This window comes from Exophiala bonariae (genome assembly GCF_035927105.1).
Source record: "Exophiala bonariae strain CCFEE 5792 chromosome Unknown scaffold_6, whole genome shotgun sequence".
NCBI classification, from domain to species: domain Eukaryota; kingdom Fungi; phylum Ascomycota; class Eurotiomycetes; order Chaetothyriales; family Herpotrichiellaceae; genus Exophiala; species Exophiala bonariae.
Genome location: NW_027042481.1, coordinates 667,178 through 694,340, shown reverse-complemented (window position 1 = coordinate 694,340; position 27,163 = coordinate 667,178). Strand labels below are relative to the sequence as shown.

At 50.2% G+C, this 27,163-nt stretch overlaps 8 protein-coding genes across 8 annotated transcripts; 4 read left to right on the top strand and 4 right to left on the bottom strand.

The window, feature by feature from the left end:
* Window positions 1-1,894: 1,894 nt before the first annotated feature.
* Window positions 1,895-4,163, top strand: LTR84_011700 (uncharacterized protein; the record flags this gene model as incomplete). Its single annotated transcript, XM_064855228.1, has 3 exons — window positions 1,895-2,149; window positions 2,205-3,827; window positions 3,876-4,163. The coding sequence occupies 3 exons, from the start codon at window positions 1,895-1,897 to the stop codon at window positions 4,161-4,163; spliced, it is 2,166 nt and encodes a 721-aa protein (XP_064708817.1).
* Window positions 4,164-4,915: 752 nt separating this feature from the next.
* On the top strand, window positions 4,916-6,301 carry LTR84_011699 (uncharacterized protein; the record flags this gene model as incomplete). Its single annotated transcript, XM_064855227.1, has 2 exons — window positions 4,916-5,280; window positions 5,344-6,301. 2 exons carry the CDS (start codon window positions 4,916-4,918, stop codon window positions 6,299-6,301), a joined length of 1,323 nt encoding a protein of 440 aa, XP_064708816.1.
* Window positions 6,302-6,980: 679 nt separating this feature from the next.
* On the top strand, window positions 6,981-8,727 carry LTR84_011698 (uncharacterized protein; the record flags this gene model as incomplete). Its single annotated transcript, XM_064855226.1, has 3 exons — window positions 6,981-7,358; window positions 7,413-7,876; window positions 7,932-8,727. The coding sequence occupies 3 exons, from the start codon at window positions 6,981-6,983 to the stop codon at window positions 8,725-8,727; spliced, it is 1,638 nt and encodes a 545-aa protein (XP_064708815.1).
* A 947-nt stretch (window positions 8,728-9,674) lies between these two features.
* LTR84_011697 (uncharacterized protein) lies at window positions 9,675-10,702 on the bottom strand (the record flags this gene model as incomplete). Its single annotated transcript, XM_064855225.1, has 3 exons — window positions 9,675-10,116; window positions 10,186-10,445; window positions 10,691-10,702. 3 exons carry the CDS (start codon window positions 10,700-10,702, stop codon window positions 9,675-9,677), a joined length of 714 nt encoding a protein of 237 aa, XP_064708814.1.
* Window positions 10,703-12,746: 2,044 nt separating this feature from the next.
* LTR84_011696 (uncharacterized protein) lies at window positions 12,747-14,151 on the bottom strand (the record flags this gene model as incomplete). The annotated part of the gene is made up of 2 exons (XM_064855224.1): window positions 12,747-14,004; window positions 14,060-14,151. The coding sequence occupies 2 exons, from the start codon at window positions 14,149-14,151 to the stop codon at window positions 12,747-12,749; spliced, it is 1,350 nt and encodes a 449-aa protein (XP_064708813.1).
* Window positions 14,152-17,097: 2,946 nt separating this feature from the next.
* LTR84_011695 (uncharacterized protein) lies at window positions 17,098-19,132 on the bottom strand (the record flags this gene model as incomplete). The annotated part of the gene is made up of 3 exons (XM_064855223.1): window positions 17,098-18,222; window positions 18,288-18,560; window positions 18,608-19,132. The coding sequence occupies 3 exons, from the start codon at window positions 19,130-19,132 to the stop codon at window positions 17,098-17,100; spliced, it is 1,923 nt and encodes a 640-aa protein (XP_064708812.1).
* A 536-nt stretch (window positions 19,133-19,668) lies between these two features.
* LTR84_011694 (uncharacterized protein) lies at window positions 19,669-21,413 on the bottom strand (the record flags this gene model as incomplete). Its single annotated transcript, XM_064855222.1, has 3 exons — window positions 19,669-20,863; window positions 20,918-21,075; window positions 21,129-21,413. The coding sequence occupies 3 exons, from the start codon at window positions 21,411-21,413 to the stop codon at window positions 19,669-19,671; spliced, it is 1,638 nt and encodes a 545-aa protein (XP_064708811.1).
* A 1,094-nt stretch (window positions 21,414-22,507) lies between these two features.
* On the top strand, window positions 22,508-26,877 carry LTR84_011693 (uncharacterized protein; the record flags this gene model as incomplete). Its single annotated transcript, XM_064855221.1, has 3 exons — window positions 22,508-22,672; window positions 22,725-26,556; window positions 26,609-26,877. The coding sequence occupies 3 exons, from the start codon at window positions 22,508-22,510 to the stop codon at window positions 26,875-26,877; spliced, it is 4,266 nt and encodes a 1,421-aa protein (XP_064708810.1).
* Window positions 26,878-27,163: the final 286 nt, after the last annotated feature.

Below are 27,163 nucleotides of genomic sequence, written 5' to 3'. Positions count from 1 at the left end.
GTACAATCGTTCTAGAATGGTGCCTCTCGATACTGGGCGATCATATAACAAGCCGTGCTCGTATATTCAGGAACGAAAGATCCAAGAATCTCGGACAACGTACGCTGCTGTCTTTACCTCGCTTGTCGTTCAAGTAGAGAATAGACAGACAAGAAATGACTGGCCGGATGCCTTGTACTTGTGAAGTGCGACTAGCTAATGTGTACCTACCTAGGTAGGTTGGTACAGAAGACCGTGGCACACCAGGGACTCTGCGAGACACAAACCGTTGAACAGACCAACTGCTCCTTCTGATTCTACGGATAGGTAGTCGTGTGTGTTACGCAAGCGAGCACGCGGATGAGTCTCCTGATGTATGCAGGGCTCCTCGGGCTTCGCACGATCAGGTCCCTTACTAGCTAGCCCCTCATTTCGCCTCTGCATAACCGGGAAAAATTCATCTCGAGATCTTTCGCGATGAGTTTCAAGTTTCAACCACGAAAGTCGTTGACAGAGTGAGAATTGAGATTCCGATCTCATGCCCGTGCTGTATCAAGTAACCATGTTTCCCACCTCCTTCACAAACCGGGAAAGTAGATCGGTACTTGGGTACCAGAAATGGTTCTCTTCCACCATCCGTACTCCGTACCCCGTACCTTGTAAGAGGAACAGTCGGTTGATCAGGTATCCGTGCAGAGGACAGCGTCTGGCCTTTGGGTCTAGAGGCAGACTATTTAACTACGGGCCAGTTAAAAGACGCCGAGGGCTCATAAGCGAGGCACCCTCACAAGGACAGGGAGGAAATTGCCACCCAGGAAATCAGCGTCTGAGGAGCTTCCACCCGCCTTTTGGCTGGGGACGCGACCCCTAATAACAATGGTCCGGAGTACCTCGTAGACTCCTGCAGGCTCTTTCCTGACAGTGCCGAGCATGCACCACTGGGCTTAAAGCCTGTTCCAGCGGCGGGCCGACCCCGGATTCAGTCCCCAAACCGAGGACCCCAAACGCAAGACCTGGAGATCAGGCTTCACAGGCTGGGGCTTTTGGATCATATTATTGATGACATTCTATCTCAACTTCCAGAGGTCCTTGTCATTTTGTGCTTAGTTCTATGGTCGCAGTATCTGTTTCCATTTCAGGTGGGACACTCAAGTCGAGGTTATGAAGAGAGAAGCTTGCAACAAGTGTGGATGTCCTTTACTTACCTAGGTAGATTTCCAGCGTCATGTTGGAATTGACAACAGACGGCGGGGGTGCCTCCTCCCTGAGGTAGCAAAGCCAATTAGGCAGTTATACACCACCCACCACCCACCACCGTCGCCCACTAAATTCCAAGAGTGCCCCCTCCTGCGCCTCGACCGTTGTGAAAGTGATTTCCCCGTCACCAACGCTGCATGAGCTTGAAGAGATGCACTTGACCTTGAGCTGCGACTTGAATGGCTAAATCTCACGTTTACCCTCCTCCGCCAAAGTCAATCTGCTCGTCTCGTTTCTTCTTGCACAGTCACTTTCCATCGGTGTTTCTCCCTTTCATCCTCCATCTTCCCTTCGATTTTTCCTCCTTCACACGCCGATATTCCCGTGTTATGGATTGTACTCGCCAGTCGTTTCTCACAATCTCAGGCTCTGTTTGACAGTCGTTATTCCTCTTGACTGTTACCCCACAAGATCCCTACGAGTCAGTCTTGGTCAAAAGCTCCTCAACTGATTACGCCGAGGGATCTCGTGGTCCGTGGGAATCCACCTCTCCCGCCTCAACTGCAAGTTCTGGGTTTTACGAGGGCCCCCGGGGCCGGCCACCACAACATCCACACCTGCCTGCCTTTTCCCTTCACCCTTCTCGAAAGGTTATGTGCCGACATTCACCCGCAGTATTTGATCTTTGAATCCTCCCTACCGCGACAACAAGACCATCATGTCGTCCATATCGCCTGTAGCCTCCTACTCGTCGGCGCAGCCTCCAGACCCAAACGGCGGTTACAAGTATGAAGACCCGACAGCTTACCACATCCCCACCGGCTATCCCAACCAGTTCGAAATCCCTCTCCCTCTCTCACGATCAGACTCGGAAGCACAGAGAGACCTATCAAAAGTCCAATCTGCTGGCTCTTCGGAACCAAAGATTCGTTTACGCAAGGCCTGTGACAGTTGTAGTGTGCGCAAAGTAAAGGTCGGTTTGTCTATCCCGGTCGGCCCTTTCCTCTTTTTCTAACCTCGTCTTCTAGTGTGATGAAACTGGCCCGCCATGCAAGTCTTGCGCCGCCCTCGAAATTCCATGCACCTTTGATCGCCCCAGTCGTCGCCGAGGCCCTCCAAACAAGCACGCCGAAGCCATCAAGAGACAGAAGCTTGAAGGCGGTGTCTATGAAGGATCAAGGGGATCCCCAACTCACGATGCTGCCTATAGTTTGGCTGCGCTTGCGGCCCCAGTCACCCTGTCCGCTGAGTCCATCTGTGATCTGCCAACACTGGGACTTCTTCTCGATGACTATTTCACCTACATCCATCCTTTGATCCCGTTGCCTCACGAGCCCACCTTCCGCCGATCATTTGAGGCCCGTGAAGATCGTACAAACCACAACTTCCTGTCCTTGATTGCTGCCATGGTGGAATGTCTCGTGGCATCGTTTCCACGCAGACCTCGGCAACTGTTCACCTCCGAAGCAGCCAAAGCACAGTTCCCCCACGCTGGCGCCTTGATCGACCGGTGTCATCAGGTCTTCATCGAGGCCCGGGGAGTCGGCTACATGGACAGACAGATGAATCTTTATGACGGTGTTGCTAGTTACTTGGTCGCTCTAGCGGCTGGCTACGTATTGGACACTTCACGCATGCGGCTATATCTTGGAGAGTGTACCATCATTACACGGGAACTGGGCTTCCATAGACCCGAGATCTATCGTCCTGCCGCCACCCCCGGTGGAACATATCAGCCCGTCGACCTACAACGACCTCCTCCCATCGACCATGTCTATCAGGAGTCTGGGCGGCGACTGTTCTGGCTCCTCTTTGTGGGTGCGATGTCGGCTCGACAGTTGGACGACGCAGAGGGCGATCTATTAATACCTCCAGTTTCCCATGCCGAAATGCTTCCAACCCTTCCTTTGGAGGTGGACGATGAATACATCACAGAATCACAGGTTTATCCACAACCGCGTGGTATCGTATCTGAACTGACGGGTTTCAATCTCAACGTCAAGGTATTCCGGGCATTTCATTTCTTGGCAGCTCTCGAATTGGCATTTGGAGCCAACACGGTCTATGATTGGGATCGCCAACGCCAATTCATTCGTCGTGCACTCCAAAACGTCAAGGATGCAACACGAGATGCGCCGAAAGAGTTACAGTTGAATCCGGCCAATGGTTTCGGGGAATGGCCTCCCACCCAAGCTGATATCTCGGCCTACTCGCATTTGTTCAACGACCGAGATGCTGGGGATGTCGAACCCACTCCAACCCCCGTAAGCGCTCGAGGCTCATTGTCCGCTGGTTCATTTTCCAAGAGGTCCATACAGTTTGAGATCCAAAAGGCTAACATCTACGGAACCCAACTTTCATCACGATCCTATCTGGTGGAGAGATTTTGGAATCTATACGAGATCGTGGATCGAGACAAGCTGACCTTCCCCACCGATAAGTCCGGTGCGAGCTCCTCCCCCACGGCTGGGATCATGACGACAGGCATGGATCACAGTTATAGACAATTGACGGGCCGGACACCCAGTGACAGTCTGATGGATACCGGTGAGCAAATGATGGCTGTAGAGAGAGAAGACATTGTTCGCGACATGGCATTGCTGTTGAAGAGCATAAATCAAGTCAATATGGAGCCAAATGGCATGAGCTTTGTGAGTTGTGAGCATACCCGTGAGATAACACCTGCTAATCTGGTTTAGTGCAACAAAATCCGCACGGTGGCATCTACCTTACTCGAAACCAAACGCGCTCGAATGAGTGTCATGCCGACTTTGGACTCGGAAAGCGTCAACAGTTACCTTCATGCGTTCCTTGATATCCTCTCCAAGTTGGAGCGATTGGGCCCTGGCCGATTCCGTGGTGTCACCGATGTGGCAACCGGCAGCCTTCTAAGGTCACCCGAAGAGACCGAGGAGGAAGAACTGGTATATTGGGCCAGCCTGAAGGAACACCAAGAGAGGTTCGTCCGGACAAACGGAGTCTGGTAGACAATGTCTTGAGTTGTTTGAGCTCTGAAAGCATTAACGAGAAATGACAGCGCTGGGCCATGGGAAATGCAAGTGGAGGGGAGGAGGCAGGATGCTATGTGTAAGAACTACGGCTGTGGCCACTGGATTACCTTGCTTGAAGGTTCTCAAGCCGGAATTATTGATACCCCATGCGAAAATGACTGCGCTTTGTTTGAAGTGGGTGGACAACAGGGACACATCAAATATTTATGGATGTATCCGATACTTTTCAACCTGTAGTTGAGCTTGGGGGCCTCAATAGGTTGAGCCGGGGAGGAAAAGGTGACTGTCAGCATCGCAATACAGTTACCAGTAATCAAAATTATCTGCAGGTTTACTGCAGTATATGTTTGAATATACAACACAGTTGCATTGATTCATCGATTATCCTGATTGAAGCCGCCCCACTGGATTCTGAAGTAGGTCACTTGTATAATTTTTCTTGGCAGAGGCAAATTGTTCCATGTGAACTCAGGGACTAGGACTTCTCTGCTCTTATTTGTTTCTGCAAACGCCAAATCGCAGCACCGGGACGTCTGTTGCAATGACCTGATCGAACACTTGATTCACAGAACAGCCGAGCAGAATTCAAGAAGCCAAGGACACTACCACATTCAGAATGGAAAAGGAATCATTGATCACCATGACGAAGCGCCTCAGAGCAACCCTCGTATACTGAGTAGACAGTCTTCTCACTTGACGCGTTTTAACTCACTTCTGCCACATCCATGATGGACCTCGATCCCACTCCATCGAAACCGTGGCGAAAGCCAAAATTACAAAGGGTTGTCCGACCGGCGAGATCAGCACACGTGCCTGAGTCAAAGTTCGAACGCAAATATGACGCCGATTCAGGACAGGTATATTCACAGACGGAGGTCTATTTTAGTCGAAGGCAGTATTCAGATTGGATCGGAGAACCCAGAACTCCATTGCTGGTCCGAAAGGCTGCTCTAGTTACCGACAGAGGGGCCCGCTCCCTCGCAGATATGGCTAGGAACAAACTTGCCAGCCAGTTCCACAGTCTGACAGCAGAGCATTTCCTCGCTGTGCCGTGGCATCTGGCGGAAGGGGTTTGGAAAGAACTGCTCGATCGGTATGTTCATGTTTGGCGTACCCGTCTAGATTGATTTCGTCTGTTTCTGACAACTTAGAACAGACGTGCGGAGAGCTTTCACGCTTGGAGGACGTTGGCCAAGTCATATCCCCATCCAGAGGAATTTGGTCAGCGAGAATACAGATATCTATTGGATTTGAAGCAGCCACAGCTACCGCTTGCCGAGTATATACCTGGCATCACATCTCCTGGGCTAAGCTGGATGACCTGCCTAAGGATATCCCCCAAGCAATTGGCCACGGCGGATCTCGTGTCTATTCACAAGATCACCAATCTGGCAGTGCTTGATCTTTCTGATGGCCAGATCACCATCGACAATAAGCATTCCACGTTTGATGAAAGGGTGATGAGGACATGGGGAGAGCTATCGATATCAAGGCAAGCATTCCAACATCTCCGAGTGATCATGTTTGGCTGGCAGGAAAACTTGTCGGAGTGGATATTTAGATATGCAAATCAGTTCCCATCATTATGTCAGATCATTGTCACCGACTGTCCCCGGATGCATCAGAAGAATCGTGCAGAGTGGGAAGACATTGCCCAGGGAACTGGGTGGGAGGCTAGACATGCAAAGAAAAGTGCGAAGAGCTTACGACCAGTCCTGGCCGATCCAACATTCTACTCTGGCTCTGTTTCTGGATGCTACTACGCAAACCTGGAGCGCTTTGAGACATTGGCAGTGAACTGCAAGCCGATCATCACAGACCCATTGCCAATGCTGGAAGTTTGGATTGGCTCGCCGAGGCAATGGTCTCATATTGTGGAAGACTTCCCATCCACGCGAACGATAGTGTTTGATAATATCAAGACCAGTTCTTGGAGAGAGGCTAACAGGGTGGAACACACTGATCGGGAGCAGAGTAAACGGGCCAGAAATTCAGAAGTACCAACTCAGGGGAGTGCATTGCCCCCATCAAAACGAGGAGGGACCACTGCTCGCCCAATGAGAAAGAGGCAGGAAAAGAGCGCTGCTGATATGCTTGGGGAGTTCCTCAGATGATTGGAATGTTTGGCGCATATTTGCCAGTGTATCTCAATGCTAGTAAGAAGATACTCTCTGCCGGAGGATGATGAGGATTTAGGATAATAGTCCCAATAGCCAGCCCAGCTCACATACAGGCTTGATCGCGAACATCATTACACGCATCTTTCCAATATAGCTTCCATGGCCACCATAACTTATTTCTTATGCTGAACCCTGCCAACGGCTCGAAGGCTGAGCTCCGTCATGTGGCTGAACCCTCCGTGTATATCCGGTGCAGTTTGTTCCTGAGCTTCGGATTCGTCCTCAAAGGCGGGATGACGGCCAAGGGGCTCCCCTCCAAAAGGCCGACATCACCTGAGCCCGCAGACGGCATTAATTTATTTACCTCATTCCAGTTCGTTCCACTCATGACCATTCACTCACTATTGACTCTGGTGTACTATCACTTCCATTGAACCCGATTTTCACTGGTGATTTACACGCTCCCACACCTCTATCCAAGCCTGACGCGCCGACTGGTGTTCCACCTAAAACATGTACCCCGCGCTCGCTTGAGCTTCAAGCGCCCTCGATACCTGTTCACCCCCTCTGAATTTCCCACAATTCAACTCTCCCAACCACTCACCACGTACACTTTATCAACACAGCCCAAGACTACCAGTGCATTGAACACAATTGTCCCATTCTTACCACCATGTCAACCCCGAACCGAGACCCTCCGGTGTACTCCCCACCCTCCACCAGCGCGTCATCCAGATCCAGTTTTGACACTCAATCCCCAACTGGAAATGCGAGAAATCCTTCCCTACGCATTCCATCCATGCCCAGTGCTGCCGCTCAGCACCGTCAGAGCTTCCATGAACTACGAGGGCTCCCTCCGTCTCCTCGTTCTCAGAGACAACCTTCTCTCTCCCAAATTGCCATACAAGATCTCATAGACAATCCTCCAATGAATCACCCTGATCCAAAGTTTGCGGGCCGGGAATGGCAGACTGTCAAAGTCAGCGAGTTGGCCAATCCTGACGACCTCAAGTTTGTCGACATTGATACAGGTGTTGAGGCTGCCACAAAGGTATTTCCACTCAATTTCTCCACCCTCTCCTGGACTCAAATTGACTCGATTTAGCTGCTGATCGAATCTGGTGCTCCCGTCGTCCTAATTCGCGAGAAGGAGGGGTCCCCAGTCATTGGAACATTTGACGCCAGAGATCTAAATGCCTACTTATTACTCGTGGTGGGACTGTCAAAACCCGATGATGAGCATGCTGAGGATTTCATTCAGCTAGCGAGAAGAGCACGAGAAGGAAAACCCATACCACTCCGAGAGATCCAAGACCTGAGCAAGAAAGAGCCTCTGACATTTCTCGACGAAGATGCCGACTTGATCAAGGCCATTGAGACCTTTGGAAGAGGTGTCCACCGGGCCGTGGTCAGGAACCAAGAGACAGGCACTGTCACTGGCGTTCTCAGTCAGAGCCGTTTGATCAGGTTCCTATGGGATAATGGCCGAAGCTTCCCGGTCCTTGAGCAGCTCTACTCCCAACACTTGCGTGATCTTAAGATTGGTTCCAACGATGTTGTCTCCATCAAGTAAGCCTATTTTTTATTTCTCCGTTCCCACGATTATCACTGACCGTGCCTCCAGTGGTGACCGACCGTTAGCAGAAGCGCTCACACTCCTCTTGAACGAGGGAATATCCTCCCTCGCTGTGGTAGATCATAACCACAATGTTGTCGGGAACATCTCAAACGTCGACGTCAAATTACTCACCAAATCCTCCTCCCTTCCTCTACTTCGGAACACCTGCATCCACTTCATCACGGTCATTCTATCTACCAGGGGCATGATTGAAGGAAAAGATTCCTTTCCTGTCTTTCATGTCACCCCACTCTCCACCCTTGCACACACCGTTGCCAAACTCGTGGCGACAAAGTCACATCGTATGTGGCTTACCGAACCAGTGTCACCTAGCTCGTCTGGCCCACCTACGCCCTCTCTTCATACAGCCACAATGGTGCCAACCTCAAGCCACTCTTCCTCCTTCTCGTCCCCCAGTGGCCAGCACCACATGACTCCGCCTCTAGCTGCATCAGCCCCTTCGGCACCAGACCCATTCGCCTCCACCATCGCCGACCATTCACCCAAGACTCCGTTCATCACACCTACGGGTCCATCAATATCCGCATCTGCCATACCTGGTGCTCGGATATCTGGCCGTCTTGTGGGTGTTGTGAGTTTGACCGACATTTTGATCCTTTTTGCACGTGCTGGAGGCCTCGATGTTGCGAATCCAATCGACATCCGCAATCGACGGAGGCGAAGCAGCTCGAGCAGTGTCCGCAAGAGCTTTGATCTAGGTACTAGACCGCAGGGCAACGCACTCAGACCGAGTGGAGAATTGGCACGAAAGAGTAGCCAGGCAGGGAGCTTGAATGGTTAGTCGCCCAACGCAGGTCAATGGTCTAATCATAGTCCAATGAGGATTTGTGCATGCCCTCCTGTTTGACCGAGTGGGAGGACGCCAGGGATATTCTTCCTCGACTGAAACTGGCTAAGACAAATCATCATACTATGGAACATGGATACGCTATGAGAAGCTAGGTGCTGGATTTCAGGAATACGACACTCCTGGTCGCTGCTGGGGACAACAGCCACAGCTCGGTCACTCCATAAATGCACAACGTGAGGATTCTCAACAACATTTTTAGTTCTGAGATCGTCAGAAGGCGACTGCTGTGCATTCTCAATACACTTGCTGGGCGGCTCTCATACATACCTCACGGAAAGGGGGGGGGGCTTCGAGCTTGAATTCACCCCAGATTCGACACTTGGCTAGACGCTTCACACTCGAGACCGAGACGACGAAAGACCACGCCAATACGGCATGAATACAAATTAGCAGGTAATATTACATTAATGATATAGATGAATCTCAATTTTCCACTGGTGTTGGAACAATGAAGACCTGGGTATTTGACCTTGCCGGCCTCAATGGTGCTGCGCGCTTTGCCTTACATGCAGTGATTCTCACGGCGCATTTCCCCATGTCCATGCATAGGTACCTCGCTCTCCATACTCTGCGTCACGCGCCCTCTTCATTTGTCTGATCTCTGCTCCTTCGCGGTCCCACATCAAGTGATATCAGCATCGAGCGCTAACGAGCAAAGAGCGGAAATGCTGCTCAAGAAACCATTCGACTCCCCCACGGTATGGTATGTATGCCTCATGTGCACCTATCTAGGAAGGCAATAATGACTTAGGTCTGATCTCATTCACTTCACGGACAAGAAATTCGAGCCACGGCGCTCGCTCACGACGCTTTAATCATTTACTGATTAAGATAATAACTCTGATATCCAAGTTCACGCCGTCATTGAAACTCACAGATCATCTCTCGCCAGCGACAGGCGAGTCTCGCTTCTGCAAGAGCTGCGCCCTCCGCTCTTGGATACGCCTCTCCTCGGCCTCGAGGTACTGCAGCTCGAGGGCTTCCAGTGTCGTGGCGGTTCCGAAGTCCCCGTTTTCTGGCGGCGGCATGGCGTTGACCGCCGTCGTGGGGTCGCGAGAGTCAACGGTGGTAATGTCCCTACTACTACCTCCTGGCACGGGTGTTTCCATCGTACCCAGTTTTGGGCGCGATACGTTGCCCACAAGTGTGTCTGCTCGGGAGCCTGACTGAGTGCTGGAGTCTGGTTGTGCCCGCTCCCGCTCCCGCTCCCTGTCACTTCCCGTCGCTCCTGGGGCTTCATAGATGTTGACGCTGTCTAGCTCTGGGACATCTCGTGGATGGTGGGAGCCCGGAAGCTCGGTCACCTCTGGAAATGGCTTTCTTGTGATGCCGGTCGCGTCTAGTTCCGGTTTGCCTGTGTATTCGGCTGGCTCTCTCAGGGAAGTCTACTTCTGCTTTTTCTGCCGTCGCTTTTTCCGTAGCAAAAATGCGACCACGCCGATCCCGACAACGACTGCTGCTGCTATGCCCGCGCCGATTCCGGCTTTTGCCCCCGTCGACAAGCCGCCGCCGCCACCTGCAATTGGTGTGTCGGCGCCGGTAGGGTTTGCTCCTCCTGCAGTTGCTGACGATGGAATCCCGGTACCATTTGTTGTCAAAACACCGGCGGGCGTGTAGTCGGAAGGAAAGAGTGTCAGGTCTGTCTCTTGCTACCATACGATAATGTTCTCAGCCAATATCGTGGCCGCAACATAAAGGGTTTGGGCGATGGTGGAGGTTCCAGAATTCCCTGTCGTCGCTAAGAGAGATGCGCCTGTTGCGGAAGTGAAGATGCTTGCGCAGTAGCGATCAGAAGTGTGTCCGGCGTGGAGACCGCTAGTTCAGCAAGAGAAGAGGAGTGATCAGCTTGCGACGCATTTGACCTTGGGATATCAAAGGGGTGTCATGTACATACTATGGACAACATTGCGACACTGTCGTGAGACCTGTCGTCGCGCTGGGGTCGAGACCCGCCAGAACACTTGACCAGTCCGTTGTGTATCCAGATGGACAGATTCCCGGACTGAACGTATTCTCGGTACTGTAACCAGGAGGGAGACAGTCGAAGTTTTCAGGCTTCAACAGCCATACCGAACCGTCACTTGTTGTTGGTATGGCGCTCACACCCTGACAGGACTCTGGCGCTGTGAAGACGGTCGTAAGGGGAGGGAAGGTTTGGAATGAGCTTGGGAGATTTTGTAAGTCTGACGTTGAAGCTGCTGTTGAAGCTGCTGTTGAAGCTGTTGGTGAGAGTGTTGGAGCAATTTCGTCCTGTGGAGCCATCTTGAGGTATCAAAGAATGCCAGTGATGGGGTCGAAACACTGGCAAGGAATCCAATGTCCGGCTAGCAACCTCTTTGAAGGATTTGAACTCTCCGCGGGTTCAGAGCGCAGCTAGCCGTTCCATGTTCACCGCAAGGCTGAAGGATGTCCAGCTGGCTCAGCCGCCTCGCCGCCTTCGTGCAGTGTTCGCCCCTCATCGTGGCGTTCCATAGCCGCTTCGAGATCCTTGGCCATTCATGCCGCACGGGAAGAAGTAACTGATCGGCTTCAGTATTATCGTACTAGGTATTATGTTGAATCATGATGGTCGAGAGAATTCCATTCAAGCTAGCTTGAGAAACTTATCCATGAGGAACTTATGCAATCCTCAGATGAAGTCAAATACCTACCTGGGTAAGGTTCGACGAAGGCCCGTTCTTCCCTCCCACGGCCCGAAGGAGGGCCCGTCAATCATCTGCCCTTAGAGGAAGGTATGGGTCCGTCTAAAATAATCTGCACCTCAGAACTACTGCGCTCTAGTGTAGGTAAGGATGAGCGAACCTGAGAGAGTGCACCGAGCAGAGAGGTGACGTTGTGTGATCCAGTCCGTGAAGCCAATAATCTGTAAATATTGGGTGCTCGGACTTGGTCAGTTTGATCGGCGAATCCGTCCCTCGTCTTTGGTCCGTAAATGCATTCCGAGATCAAAAAGGGGAGAAAGGAAATCGAGGCTAGGATCTGCTTTCCGATAGGTACGGAGTCGAGCTACTCCAGTACTAGCTAGCCAAACCTCATGATTCGCTTGGTGCAAGCGACGTATGTACTTCCGTGGTGTGATGTGTGGAACTGATATTGAGGTGTTGGCCGGGTGGGGCTGACTCGTGAGAATCTGATGTAATAATTAATGTTCATCCCTTTGTTGTGAGGGCAGACAGTCCTCTCATACCTTCCCATTCATGCTCGTCCGGTCATCTAGGACCCGAGTGGAAGAAAGAGAGATTGGACATTTGAGCAAGTCACAATCGGCAAATGAGCCATAGAACTGCTTATTGGCATAAGTAGCTCGAGGTAGACACTTGTTGTTGGGGCAACTTTGGGTTCGCGACAATCATTCTGACTTTATACAGATACGTTCATAATAATAATGTCAGGGTAAGGAAAGGGTTTCCAACGAAGAGATATAGCACGTTAAAAAAGTGTGGTTTTTCTTTTTATTATATATATCTCCTTGCTGTCCGGTTTTGCCTGATCAAAAAAGGACCAACAGCCAGGGATAGTTTCATGAGATCGCAAGAGCTGGCTCTTCCACTTTCAGTATGGGAATAAATATCACCCATCGAGTATCGTTTGCTAATTGCATAAATCATAAAATCTCCGTTGGTTGTCCTGTTGCTATTGCAGCTGCTCATTCGACTCAAAGTAACTCCAGCGCCTGGGTAGATATTCGTGAAAAAGAATAGTTGCGGGTATAATACAAGGTATGTGACTGAAACCATTCCTCAGTCGTTATTGGGGCGATTTGGAAAGGAAGACTTTTGTCCCAAATCGTAAGCCGACAGCTCCAAACAGATCAACGAGCAAGGCAACAGGTAGAACCCCGAGCCCACAAACTGAAAAATGTGGTTTGCCGCCCGCTGGAGAGGGAGAGTCGGTAAAGATCAAAAATCAAAAGATCATTCAGCAGACACAACTGATCCATCACCACCTGCTCATGTATTACCGTCGTCCCCGACACTACCTTGCAAGGATCGAGCGGTATGCTCGTCCTCCCAAGTTCCGTCAGTCATAAAGTTGTCCCAAAATCCCTCACCGCCAGGTGTGATTTGACCAGAAGCCAGTCCCGAAGCCTTGAGACTATCTTCTCCAGACATACCCGTATTGCCAAAATCAAATGCTTTGGATTCTTGACTAAAATTGAAGTCAAGTCCTGCTGTAGGTGGCAATGTAGATGAATGCGTTACTGAAGAGGTCTGCTTGGCATTTTGAGTCAAAGACGATGAGATCTTGCTGTCTTGTGCAGAATTCATCACATGGTGCTCAAGGTCTGAAGGAGCTAGTGTAGTCGACATGCCTTGATAAGCTGATGGATGGACTGGCATGCCCTTCAAACCTGATTGATTCATGTCATGCCATGGATAATATGGAGATGATGTGTATTGATCGGATCCTTGCATGAGCATGGCGTATGTGGGGTCATTGATGTCGAATTGTGGTGCGAATGCCAACATTTGCTGTGACTCAGGAGGAAGAGAGGTTGTGAATGGGCTTGGGTTTTGGTAGAAGGATGGATATGTACTTGATTGTGGAAAGGTGGCGGATTGAGTCTGGCGTAGATAATCTGGATCAGGCTTGATATTGTCTGTATTGATATTATGACCAGATTGTTGGGCATCACTGTTGGATTGGGTGGTAGCTGGAGTTGACATTCGTCTCGAATCCAAGGATGGGGTCTGGGCTGAATTCGGAGGAGATGTGTGGTTCTGATTGTTTGAGAATGATGCCAATGATTGAGCTCGTCCATGATTCTGACGGTAGTCTGTCTGATGGGGGTTGGGGTATGGAGCTGAACGATATGACGTGGTTGGTGACTGTACCATAGCTGTTTGAGGTAGCATCTGAGGCTGAAACATATTAGGTGGTTGTGGTTGATATGGCATGTTGGGATATTGAGCATAGGGGTTCTGCATCTGGCCCATCATATTTCGTACCGCGACCTGCTGTGTTAGGTAGGCTGCTAATCTTCGATTGAAATCTGCAGAACCAGTCTGGAGATGTGCTGTGAGTCGTCGGTAGTGCATAGGCAGGTCATCATCCTCTTCCTCGTACATTTCTTCGTTGATCACATCTTGCTCGGTGACACGTAATGAGCGACCAGTGCGTCGTTTGTGAATTTCGGATGCTCTTCTTGCAGACTCGACTCTTGCCTCAAGACTTCGATCACTTCTTCGCGAAGCGGCGATGTATGCTCTGTTTGAAAAGTTAGGATAAAGAACAGGCTATACCTCGGGCAAGATGTGCCTACCGCTCTTGGTTCTCCTCATGGGTACGCTCTGTTTTCATAGGTTTCACTGGAGGTATACTCCTAGTGGGAGGAGTTGGTGCAGCCTTTGGCATTTCGAATAACCTCGAGGTCGGCAACTTTGGTCCAGACCGATCGACTGATAAGAGAAAGCCGAGTCAAATATCGAAACCTGTGTGTCGATGTGTATTGCTGAATGGTCGTAGCAAGCAATATAGAGCGACAGAGAATATCTGGGAAGCCCACACGTAGATCAAGTGTTGAGTATCGATGAAAATAGTCTGTTGATACGAGTTTTGAGAGGATAGAAGAGGTGATCGTAGGAGTGGCAAAAGAGGAGGAGATGTACGAAATGGAGTTGGGGTTGTCGAAATGCCGAAAAAGACCCCCCAGTAATTCGTACTAGCACCGATAGGTGGTGAACCGCCAAGTGGAGTGGATAGAGCAAAGAGCAGCGCAGAATCAACCCAACCAAGAAAGGACTACGAGATGTGGACAGGGTCGGTTAGAGCTTTGAACAGAAGCTGGTGGATCGGTGTACGAAGAGGGCTATGCTGGAATAGCTCCGGGTATGGAGGAGACAGGTCGCAGGAGTGGATGGGAAGTGTAAAAAGTATACTGGAGGGCATGGGCATTGGCATGGGCAAGGGCATGGGGTGATGTTAGAACCACGGGTTGCAGTGTGGACAAACAAATAACAACGATAGCGAGTTAGGCGTACCGACTCCTCATGAAATTATGATTTCCCAGTACCAAAGAACGAGGCAGGTGCGTGCGGTGGTGGGAGCCCGAGGAGGTCACTGGTGGCAGCTTTGGCAGCACCGCCAGTAATTAGGGCAGCGGAAGGAACAACCGTAAGTTTGACCCAGAGGGAAAGAACGAAGTTGCCAGTGAGGAGCGCGATGGGAAGGAAAGTCATTTGCTGCAGACGACCACGACGATCGATGGCAAAGATGGGAGCGATACCACATCTGGAAGGTGAGGCCTCTCGATAAGGTTCAGACGGGACGATGGGCGATGGGCAAACTGGGATGTGCCAGGGATGTCACAGATCATGGCCTTTTCAATGGCCCGCTTCTGACGCCTCACCCTCGGGAAACATGATCCGCCGCACGCTCAGGTCGATTGACGTTTCTGTCCCGTCCAGCATTCTTTGGAATTCCGGGTTCGACATCCCTGAGAGTTTTCCAAACGATACGAACTAGATACGACTCTCGTTCGACGGAAATACAACATCCGCAATTGCATCAGATGGGGAGGGTCCAGAAAACACGGGTTGGAATAATTGTGTACCTTGGCCTTCTCGGAAGTCCGAATTAGGTCTAGCCCCAGATCTTAGCCTGCATCTGGCATCGGCTATCTTACGCTTCAACGGTTCTGACGTTGAGCTCGTATTCCCAGAGAATAAAACCACCTTCACATTTCAGAACATCAGTGCGTAAAGATGGGAAAGTAGATAATACCCATCTCTTGCAATGTTACCCAGGTTCAATACTATCTAGGAGTCTATCAAGACTGACATGGGATTATTCCGTTGGGTATCATAGACCTCCTTACCTAGGCACCTACTAGAATAAAGAAGGGGTTGCAGGGGCAGCTAAGTCGGACAGGAGATGGATACACCCAGAAGAATAACAGTGGGAGTGACACACTTCCTACCTAACAGGTACATACCGCGTCATATGGGCTCGTGCGGCCCCCTCTCAAATTAACCCAATGCCCTAATCTACCATTTCGACTCTGTATGCGGAGTCCATTCCTGGATATCTACAGATATGCTATTTCCTGTCTGCCAGTGCAGTGGGCGACACAACAGCCACCTCGTCAACAGACCACCTCTGAAACTCGGTACTGATGGATCTTATACATACTATGGTGAAGCTTCGGTAGAAAATATGTAGCTGGCGCGGATTCGCTAGTAGGCTCAAAACGAACATGTTAGCCCGAGCCGAACGATCAAAATTGTAGAATTTGAAATACCGTTCTGGAAGAAGCCGAAGCCACGGCACTATTAGGTATGGGATGTGTGAATTGGGCACGGCGTTCCGTAAGTCCTGTCAAAAGGTTCAAGTTTCAAAAAATACACCAATCACTTAACCGGACCATCATCTGTGTCCATGAGGCAGATCGGCGATCTGGACTGCACCACCCAACGCCTTGGCTTTTCCAGTCCAAGAGAGTTCCCACGAACCGCCAATCCCTTTTCCAAAAGTCAAAACTTCGAAAAGCAAGTCCCCCAAAAAAGTCCAAACTGTGGTCCACAATGACGCCGCCTCCACTACTGAAACTACCCGTACTAGCATTCAGGTTTGTGAATCTATTCCTTCAAGTTGAGGATCCTTCCGTATTAGTATCCTGGAAGCAACCAAAAGCCAGAGTCCCCCCCTGTCCCGGCTCCCCTGGTCCTAACAGGCAAGGAATGTGAGTTGAGTTCTGCACGATCGGATCTCCTACCCGCCTAGCCTCCATGTCGATCCATCTTCATCTCAGCGATTGCTGCTTTTCCGCACATCACATTGGCCAGAGCATGTCTCGTATGCCATTTCCGGCGCGAGATCTCATCGTCTTGGGACGTCAGTTGCCTCGTGCTTCTCGTATTGTCACGATCCACTGTGCCCATCCCCCAGGGTCAGGATACTGACGGATACATGCCCAGCCCGACCCTGACTGATGGGGGTTCAACATCTTTTGTTCGCTCGACCTTGCCTCCTTCCAGACAGAGACAGGAGTCCGTTCTCTAAAAAAACAGACTCTAGACCTGATGTGGAAAAAACCGCGAGTTGCTTAGGTAGGTAGGTAGAGAGCGACGGGGATATTGGTTTAGCCACTCCAGTACCGCGAGGAGAATATAATTCTATCTCATACAAAGATCGCAGGAAACCCCCAATAATGGTTACCCGCTGCCAATCGCCCACTGGCACAGTAACTGTGGAAGTATCTACCACGCAGGGCCCACACTCCGCCTTTGAATCAAACGTCATACTGGGCTGCTCTTCACTTTCGTAGCAACTCCATGCTGGTTTTCAGTATCGTGTCTTCCTTCAGTTGATCCCCAATGGCGGTACGGTCCCTTGTTCTTCTTTTGCGTGGCCATTGATTTCATATGCTACCTTGAACCGCATTTTCACAACATTACCTTTCCCTTCTGGTATTCCGTTTAGTAGGATTTCTTGTCGCAACAGCCGCTCAGATTTGGGTGCTAGCTCCCTACCACTCTGAGGTTTGAGTTGGAGCGTGTAGCTTTTCTCCACGGCCACCTGAAAGTGCAATGCTGTAATTCGTTGATGTGTCGTATTGGAGAAATATGCTGTCATCTGTATTATTGACTGTCCTGGTATTCTCCGCGGTTCAAACTCGATCTTGATATCTGAAGAATGTACTACGACCACAGTCGATGGAGGCAGCGCGGATTCAAAAAGCCATTCATCATCCGCCGTTGTCGACCCTGTCGCTTGTGGTGCGGTAACTGCTGCTTGAGGACGTACTTGACTTGGTGTGGATGCCCGAGGTGTTGATGGACGAGATCCGGCCGAGACCAGCGCTGCAAACGGATCTAGAGCAGACTGGGCTGGCGGCCGTGCTTGTTGTGCCGTTGGTACTGGTGTAGCTGGTTTGGAAGGAGGCAGAGCACTAGAGAGGGACGCGAAGACATCGTAGTTGGGTTTCGGAGATGCTTGAGCGGCCGGCGTTTGGCTGTAAGCTGGAGGGAATTGGGGGCTGTTGGTAAATCCTAGCGGTGGGACACTAGCAAACGTCGTGCTAGGTCCAAGTGAGATTGAGCCTGTTTCGCCCAGTGACAAACCGAGTAAGTCATCCTCCACTGTTGTTGGTTTTGCTGGGGCTGACGATGCTCCTACGGTGCCATCCAAGAGCGAGCCGTTGGTGTTTGACGACTCGGCTGATGCAGATGGCTCCGGGTCAAAATCAATCAACGAAAGTTCATTGGCAGCATTTTTGCCCACCCCCGTTGTCCTACCCAAGGTCCCCTTTTCAATCTTGTTTGCTGCCTCGATATTCCCGGCTTTCATCAGTCTATATCGTTCAATCGTGCGATGAATACTGTCGTTGATTTCGAGCAATTTCGCCACTGCCTCAGCGTCCTCGGACTCTTCTTCACACATCTTCTGGATTTTGGGATGTGCACTGGATAATGCTGCAGCGAGTTCCTACGTTTAATTAGAACATTCCTCACTAGGCTCAAATTGAGACCAAGGTGTGTATAGGCACTCACCTCAAAGACATCTCCATCACCAATCTTGTCGCCTGGCCGATGATTTTGAAGCATCTCTTCAAGAATCTTGGCCTTTTGTTGCACTTTGGAGACTTCCTCTGCTGCTTTCGCCCGGTAGTCTGTCTTGTGCCTTGTGTCGTAGCCAGCCATGACTTTCATCAACTTATTGGCTTCCTGCAGATCTTGTGGACGTCCTCGCCGGATCAATTCTTGTAATTTTGCAGATTGTGCAGCGCGGTCTTCTTCCTCCATTTCTTCTGCAGACTGTAAATTCTATCATCTGTCAGCAATGCCCACAGAGTCGATCGAGTTTAGCATACATCACTCGGATTTAGCACAGCAGCATCTTCTTGCCGCACCTCTGGAAACATGTAACCTTTGTAAAGTAACAGTCGATGCATGTCCCTTATAAATCCTAAATCATCTTTGTATCGAGAGGTTTGGCATATGGTTTGTCGCCATTCCTCAATGGCTTCCAGTATTTTACCCTGTACACGAGACGGCCGAATAGGGGGGCGTTCAGGAAAGCGACGGACGAGTTCATTAAGGAACTCTTTTGTGCTTATCTGTAGGTGGAATGGGTAACCACAATTCTTGACACAGTTGTCAAGTAGAGACAAGGCAAGGAGGGAGACGTTGGGATTTCGATGATTGATGAGTTGGACGATCGTGACGGCGGCCTCACGCGGCGCATTGCCCTTTTTGGAGTTTATGAGATCGACAACCTCGAGGTTCAAGGCCAGATTAGGTTCGAGATTGGCTATGGGATCGCATGCATTGAAGATGAATCTCTGGAGATTTGAGCGAGGCGGAGAAAACCCGTCGAACTGGTTTCGAGATGCCATCCTGGCTGAAGCAGCCTCCATGGTTTGGGTGAGCTGGTATTCCAATAGAACTAGACCGCGTCTTGATATCAAACTCTATATTCGATTGCCAGTTTGGTAGGCTGTTCTGACCTGCAGTGGTCTGCCTGCGAGGTGAAATGTCGTGCCTATCCCTGTTACAACGTTGGCTGATATGAAGCCGCCCACCATGGCAGTCCCGCCTGTGACGACGGCCTTGGCATTGCCCTTCTCGATCGGGGAAGGCGCGCTCTTATGAGGGGCACTTTCCCTGGTTCTGGGTACCATTCGAGTTTCTGGCTTATCTGGCCTGTACGGGGAGTATTGCGAGCCTCGCCATGATAGCAAGGCTATCAATAGTAGAATGAGATTGAATGGGGATAAAAGTATAAAAGTGTGTATTTGGTCAACAAGCTCTACTGCCTACATTGAAAATGCTGAAGTAAGTCCAACGCCCAAATGATGCCAATGTGTAAAAGCTCTGTTTCATCCTTGACTTGTCTGCTGTCCCAACAGTGAAATCATTCTCGCATGCTCAATCATCGTGGCCTCCGCGGACTTGCAATCCCAGCACTTCGTAGCGCTGGAGGGGCAGGTAAGTCTTTCATCGGCGGCGGGGGCAGGGGTCCCGTAGGTGGAGGTGGTCTAACGGACAGCGCAGGACTGGCAAGATGACTCCGACTCGAAATCGCGGATCCATTGGAACTCGTCCGTGGTGGAAACATTGGTCTCCCGGAAGGTTCGATGGCTGAAGCTGGTTCAGGAATGTTGTCTCTGTCGTTGTATCCGAGGCGATTGGACCGAGACCCCAGCCCGCTTGGGGCATCCCTGGTCTCAAGGGACAAATGTTGTAAAGACAGAGGTGGAGGCGGTGATCTTTCTACTATCCCAGTCGGTGTCTGTTGAGCTGGCGGTGCAAATGCAAATTGTGGCGCAGCTAAAGGAATGTCTCCAGAAGTGGGACTGGCGTACTTCCTTGCTGTGACTGGTGTTGCTCGGCTGTCACTTGTAAAAGACGCGGTGGATGTTGCAGACGTCGCATACGATGAATCTGATGTCGTTCCATCGCTCTTGAGAGACTTGGGCGCTGGAGGTGCCAAATATGATTTCCGATTGTGTCGATCCATCATTGCCACTGCCCACTCCTGCAGATCGACCGGCGTTCGCTTAGCCGCCTGCAGAAAGTTATCTCGGTCGTATAGTTCCCGAGGAGTTGGTCGTTCATCCGGGCTTTTCAGTAAACACTTGGCAATGAAATCATCCAGTATGCCAGGGAATGCTTCGCTTTTAGGTAGCTTTGGCGCAGGTTCGTGAACAATCTGTTGCAAGAGGTCCAAAATACCCATCGGTCCTGCACTCGCTCGATCTCCAGCAGCTGAATCGCTTGCGTCGAAGGGGAATCTTCCGATGGCAAGTTCCATGACCGTCAGCCCGACACTCCACACATCTGATTTAATTGTGTAGGCACCACCCTGAATCCGTTCGGGCGCCATGTATGTTGAAGTTCCCACAAATGTATTGGCTACTGAGTTGACAGTTTCGGTTGCAACACCAAAGTCACAAAGTTTGATCATGCCTCTAGAATTGACCAGCACATTTGACGGCTTGATGTCTCGATGCATGATGCGATGTGCCTCATAGAGATACACTAGACCACCTAATATGGACTCCGTGATCTTTCCAAGCACATCAACGCGTATTGGCCCGAAATCTTTCGATATACGGTCCAAAGACCTGGAGGAGATGTTAGCTTGCGACTTTGAGATTCACTGCCTTCGTTTGACGTACCCGCAGTCCATATATTCCATACATAACACGATGTCGCGAGCTTCGTTCTGGAATGCCCCATAAAACGTAATCACGTACGGAGAGCTGCAATCATGTCCGACTTGTAGTTCTCTGACGATTTGTTTCCGAACGTTTTCTTTGGCGTCGACTCGGATGATCTGGTTTCCTTTTAGCAACCTCGAACAACTTCTTGAGATGACCCGTGACAGACCTTTCTTGCCATGATGACCTTGGTCGATGCGTGCATGACTTTGCTGACAGTGCCTCCATTTCCCGCACCGAGTTCTTTCAGTACCACCAAATCCTCGCTTCTCAAGTCCAACTTGAATTCCAAACCAATCTCTAGAGTGTCGGTCCGGTCACTCTCGGAGTTGCCCAACGCACCCGGGATTTGTGCATCCCCATCCGACGGGGCTGTTCGCGGGGCCGGAGCATTCAAAGCCAGACCTTTGACGTTCTTCCTCTTCAACGTACGGGCTTTGAAAGGGTCTGACATGGTGGCGAGTGAAGGAGCGAAGGTTGAGGGAGAATAAGGAGGTGGGGACGTTGACTCGGAATCGGTGGAGGGTAGCAGAGATGCAAGATCAGGAAAGAGGTACTACAGAGGTCTTGGAAAAGTCGGCTCGGTCGTGTGCAGAACTTGAATCTTTGACGGGCGGCTAAATCAGAGCCCTACTGCGACGTCAACCCAGTCCATCAGGCGCCAGGCAGTGGCAGGCGTGATAATCCCTGGAACAGTGAGGGCGGTTCGTGGGTAAGCCGCAGGTGAGGACCACCAAATATCGACACGGATAGAGGATCAACTATCAAGTAGGCGTCGACAGTCAAAAAATGTAAAGTTGGCAATGAGAAGTAGAATTAGGAGAAACCTCAATTGCGAACTGCAGTTGAGGCGTAACTTCAGTGCCGGGGGTCGGACCTCGTAGTTTTGGTCTTGAAACTTGGGGTGGAGGGATGCGTGGCTCGATAGGGGCGGAAGTGCTTCAGACCTCGTTTTGGACTTTATCTCCAAGTAGAATGATGGAGATTCGTCAACGACCGAATGCGTAGTTGGATCGCATCTGAGAATGGACAGTTGCTGGATTGACCAATTTCCAATGAGATAGTGTGCTCAAGCGAAGGCGGCTATTGAGGCCCTTTTGTGAAGCCCTGCACAGAGACAGGTGACCAGTGACCAAGGCCCCGTACGTGATTGTCGCCAGAGACCCCATTATTCCTCAACAATGGAGTCGACACGCTGAGACCAGACCAAACGCCGCTAGCGCCAGGAATGAGGGACGGAAAAGGATTAAATATATATCCGGCTTGGCAGAATGCGGTGGAGTATCCGAGGTGGACTGCGGGTTCATACGGTGGATGGTTGCACATGAATCTGGCCATTCTTTTTCATGGGAACTGCGCGATTCTGTGGACGGTGATCTTTGTCCTTGTAAACCTACAATCTTTCCCAGCAACTTCCGCCTGGATTGTGATTGATCAAGCGCGTTTTAATTGTGAAATTGGAGTTCCAGTCCATCCTTCATTTCACCTTTTGTCCTGCTCCTCCCTTTTCAACTCCACCACTTCGCTTCCCTTCGATTTCTTTGAACCATGGATTTGATCGATGACCGCGCCGTACTCGACGATGATGACGATGAAGAATCCTTTGATGAAGAGACTGGCGACATCAAACAAAAGTCAAACGGAAGCAAGCCACGATTTGAAGACTCCTCTGAAGAGGAAGATGACGACGATGACGAGGAAGCGGCCAAAGAGGTACTTTTCACTTCACATCAACACCACTAGTCCAGATACTAACATCCCCAAGGTAGCCGAAGGTTTTATTGTCGATGAAGATGAAGACGAAGAAGAAGCACGACGAGAACGGCGGCGCGAACGCAAGAAACGTCGCCGTGAAGAACGCGATCGAGAGGACGAAGGCCTCGATGAGGAAGATCTGGAATTGATTGGCCTCAAACCTACAGAAGAAGCTACGGAACCCAAATTCAAGAGACTGAAACGTGGGCCTCGAGAAGAACGAGAAACGCAACGTACTTATGGCATCAACGACATCTTTCGTGATTCGGATGATGAAGAGGAGACCGATCCATACGCCCAAAGAGCTCGGCAAGGGAGGAGAGGTGGACAAGACGACATGGAAGGATTCATTATAGATGACGTCTTTTCCGATGATGAGCAACAGCGGCAACGTGAGGATGAAGAAGTCGCCCGCCCTGCCCGACGAGGCCTTCCAGACCTTGGTATTGCGGATGCAGCTGGCCTTGACGAAGCTGCCTTGGATGATTTCCGCGCGGCATTTGGCGACGGAACAGACTACGACTTTGCATTGGTGAAGGAAGACGAAGCAGATGAAGAGGAGGCTAAAAAGGACAAACATCTCGACCTGAAAGATGTCTTCGAACCCTCCCAACTGGCAGAGAGAATGTTGACTGACGAAGACAATCTTGTTCGAGGCACAGACGAACCCGAACGACATCAGCTCGCCAGAAAGCCCTACCGTCACATCGAGCTTACAGTGGACGAGTTCAAAGAGGAAGCCACCTGGATTTCCAATTTAATGTTGCCGGAAAAGAACCTTGATCCGTCTCTAAAGGAGCCATTCGCCAATGCAATAGGCCAATCCCTGGAATTCATGGTCCGTGACGATTTTGAGCCACCATTCATCTACAACAACCGCAAAGACTATTTGATGCATGTCACCTCGAAGGTGGTCGGTAGAGATGAGCATGGAAATCCGCGAACTACCTCTGACGCCATAAAACTCCTGGTTCTCCCAGACTTGTGGAAAATCTTCGAGTGGGATTTAAAGTTCCGAGCTTTAATTGAAAAGAGACGAGCATTGCAAAAGACTTACGATGATCTCAAAACGACAAGCATCCCTGAAGATGCCACATTTGAAGAGATGCTTCCGACGGCAGCCACTATGGAGGAATTGCAGGATCTCCAGGATTACCTGTTCTTCCAATACGCATCACAGCTGAAGGATCTTGCGTTGACCGCCAATCACAATGGAGTTGCCATGTCACAGAAGAAGGCACTGACCAGAACAGTGTTTGAGGAGATCCGTTCTGCCAAAGTATATGGCCTCGTTCGTGCCTATGGTATCTCTGCCGATGCATTCGCCCAGAATGCGGCAGGCAGAGGACAGAGGACCTACACCGAAGACCCATTGGAGAATCCGGAGACTCTCGCTGACTCATTCGTTGACGATGAATTTTCGACCTCTACAAACGCCTTGAAAGCCGCAAAATCAATGTTTGTAGAGGAACTCTTTATGAACCCCCGATTTCGAGCTTGGATAAGGGAAAATGTCTATCGCCAGGGCGCGGTAGACTGCTTTCGTACCGAGAAAGGCCTGCGCAAGATCGACGAACAGCATCCCTATTACGAATTCAAATATCTGAGGAATCAGTCGCTCGCCTCCTTCTTCCATGAGCCGGAACTTTTCTTGAAAATGTTGCGCGCTGAGGAAGACGGGTTGGTTGAGATCAAGACTCGACTAAAGAATCAAGATTCGTTCATCAAAACTCTCCACAAGCAGATTGAGTCCGACAACTATTCCAATGTAGCGGACGCGTGGAATGCGGAAAGAAGAGAGGTTGTGGCTCTCGCGTTCGATAGAGTCATCAAATTGATGAATCGACTGGTCAAAGAAAATTTGAAAGAGCGTTGTGAAGACACTGTCGGCAACTACTGTCGTGACGAACTAGGGTTGAGACTCGACCAAGCCCCTTACCAGCCAAAGGGCATGAAGAAAGGCACCATACCCCGCGTTCTCACCCTTACCAATGGTGGTGGAGCTCCAGGTCGTGATCATATTTATTGGGCATACGTTAATGAGGAAGGCAGAGTTCTCGAGCACGGCCGCTTAAAGGAGTTGTCACCTGGCGATTCTGAAAAAGGATTTCCCGAAGGTAATGATGTGGAAGCATTTCTTGAAGTCATTCAACGCCGCAAACCTGAAGTTCTGGGAGTTTCCGGCTGGTCCCCTGACACAAGAAAACTTCATGCCAACATCACTAGTCTTATTCAAAATCATGACCTTCGCGGTCCTGAATTTACCGATGATGATGATCGGGATCGCAGCGAGCTCTTGGAAGTCATCCTCATCAATGATGAGGTTGCAAGGATGTACCAAAATAGCGATCGTGCCAAGCTTGATCATCCTGGTTTGGCACCGCTCTCTCTGTATTGTGTTGCCCTGGCTCGTTATATGCAAAATCCTCTGGTGGAGTATGCCTGCTTGGGCCGAGATGTCGTCTCGATCAGTCTTCACCCGGCGCAGAGTCTACTACCTCAAGAAAAGCTATGGAAGAAGCTAGAAATGGCGTTTGTCGACAATGTCAACATGGTTGGAGTTGACATCAATGAGGCTGTAAGTGACAGTGCGGTAGCAAGCCTGCTTCCGTATGTGATGGGCCTAGGTCCTCGAAAAGCTCAACAAGTCCTCAAGGTCATCAATTTCAACGGTGGCTACGTCACTACTCGTGAAGAACTTCTTATCAATGACGGACATCAAGCAATGGCCTTCAAGGTATGGAGCAACGCAGCAGCTACGCTGAAGATGGACTTCGACGACACTGAACCACGTTCAGAATATCTTGACTCGACACGTATCCATCCTGAAGATTACGATATTGCTCGCAAGATGGCTGCCGACGCTCTTGAATTGGATGAAGAAGATATCGAAGCCGAAAGACAAGAGGGTGGCTCAGCTGCTATTGTTCGTCGATTAATCAAGGAAGAAGCCCAGGATCGCGTCAATGATCTCGTACTCGAGGAATATGCTGAGCAACTGGAAAAGAATCTTCACGCCAAGAAGCGTACGACTCTGGAAAACATTCGCGCAGAGTTAATAGAGCCCTATGAAGAGATCAGAGGCCACTTCCACTCCAACCTTCGGGAAACTGAAATTTTCACCATGCTGACTGGCGAGACTAGAGAGTCGTTGCAAAGAGGTATGAATGTACCAGTCATCCTGAAAAGGGTGACGGACATGGCCGTAATTGGTCGATTGGACTGTGGACTGGATGCAATTGTGGAAATGGAACAGTTTGCAGAAACTGGAATCTCTCCAAAGCAATTGTATGCCGTTCATCAAACAGTACAAGGACATATCACTTCAATCAACCGCAAAGATTTCAGCGTAACTGTGAGCCTGAGGGAAGATCAAACCAAGAAACCATTTGTCCGCTTCACTCACGAGGATCGCAATTATGATGATTGGGACGAGCGAGAAGAAGCGAAAGACAGAAGGCTCTTGCAGGAGAAGACCGACTCTGGTAATCGTATCACTCGTGTCATCAAGCATCGTTTCTTCCGAGCGTTCAGCGCGAAACAAGCTGAAGAATATCTGGGAAGTCAAAACCGTGGTGATGTGGTGATACGTCCATCGTCAAAAGGATCCGACCATTTAGCTGTTACTTGGAAAGTGGCCGACGGAATCTTTCAGCATATCGATGTGCTCGAATTGGACAAAGAAAACGAATTTGCACTGGGCAAGACATTGCGAATAGGTGGTAGGTACAACTACTCAGATTTGGACGAGCTGATTGCTCTGCACGTTGAGAACATGGCGAAGAAGGTCGATGAGATGTGCGGGCATGAAAAGTTTCAGGATAAGTCCAAAGCTGCTCTCGGTAAGTACATTCATTTTAACATGCCCGAAACAATACTAACATCTATGTACAGAGGAATGGCTTACAACTTACACGAATGCAAATCCTAAACGATCTATGTATCAGTTCTGCATCAACCGAGAAAAGCCTGGACAATTCCATCTTGTTTTCAAGGCTGGTCAGAACGCCAAGTTGATGGATTGGCCTGTCCGGGTGATACCATCGGGGTTTGAGCTGATGAAACAGCCATATCCCACTATGCGGGATTTGTGCAATGGCTTCAAACTTCTTTTCCAGAACATGCATCAATCCGCATCGATCAGTCGGACAATACGACGATAGAAAGGTCAATCTACGGCACCGTGACAGTACGTGCCAGATGAGTTGATGCAACGGCTTCGTTTCAATCATTCGACCGTTAGCAGGAGACTGGTGTCAAGGTCTAAGGTCCTTGTTCAATGTATCAAAGCTCTCTCTAGCGGAAATCCGGAATTGGGTAACTTGTACCATCACCTCCCGGGCATTCCGGCCTACGCCTCTAGGTAGAGTACCATACGAGGTGCAGACTACCTTCCACTTCGATTTATGCATCCCGAAAGTGAACAAGAGCTACAGAAAATAAAATACT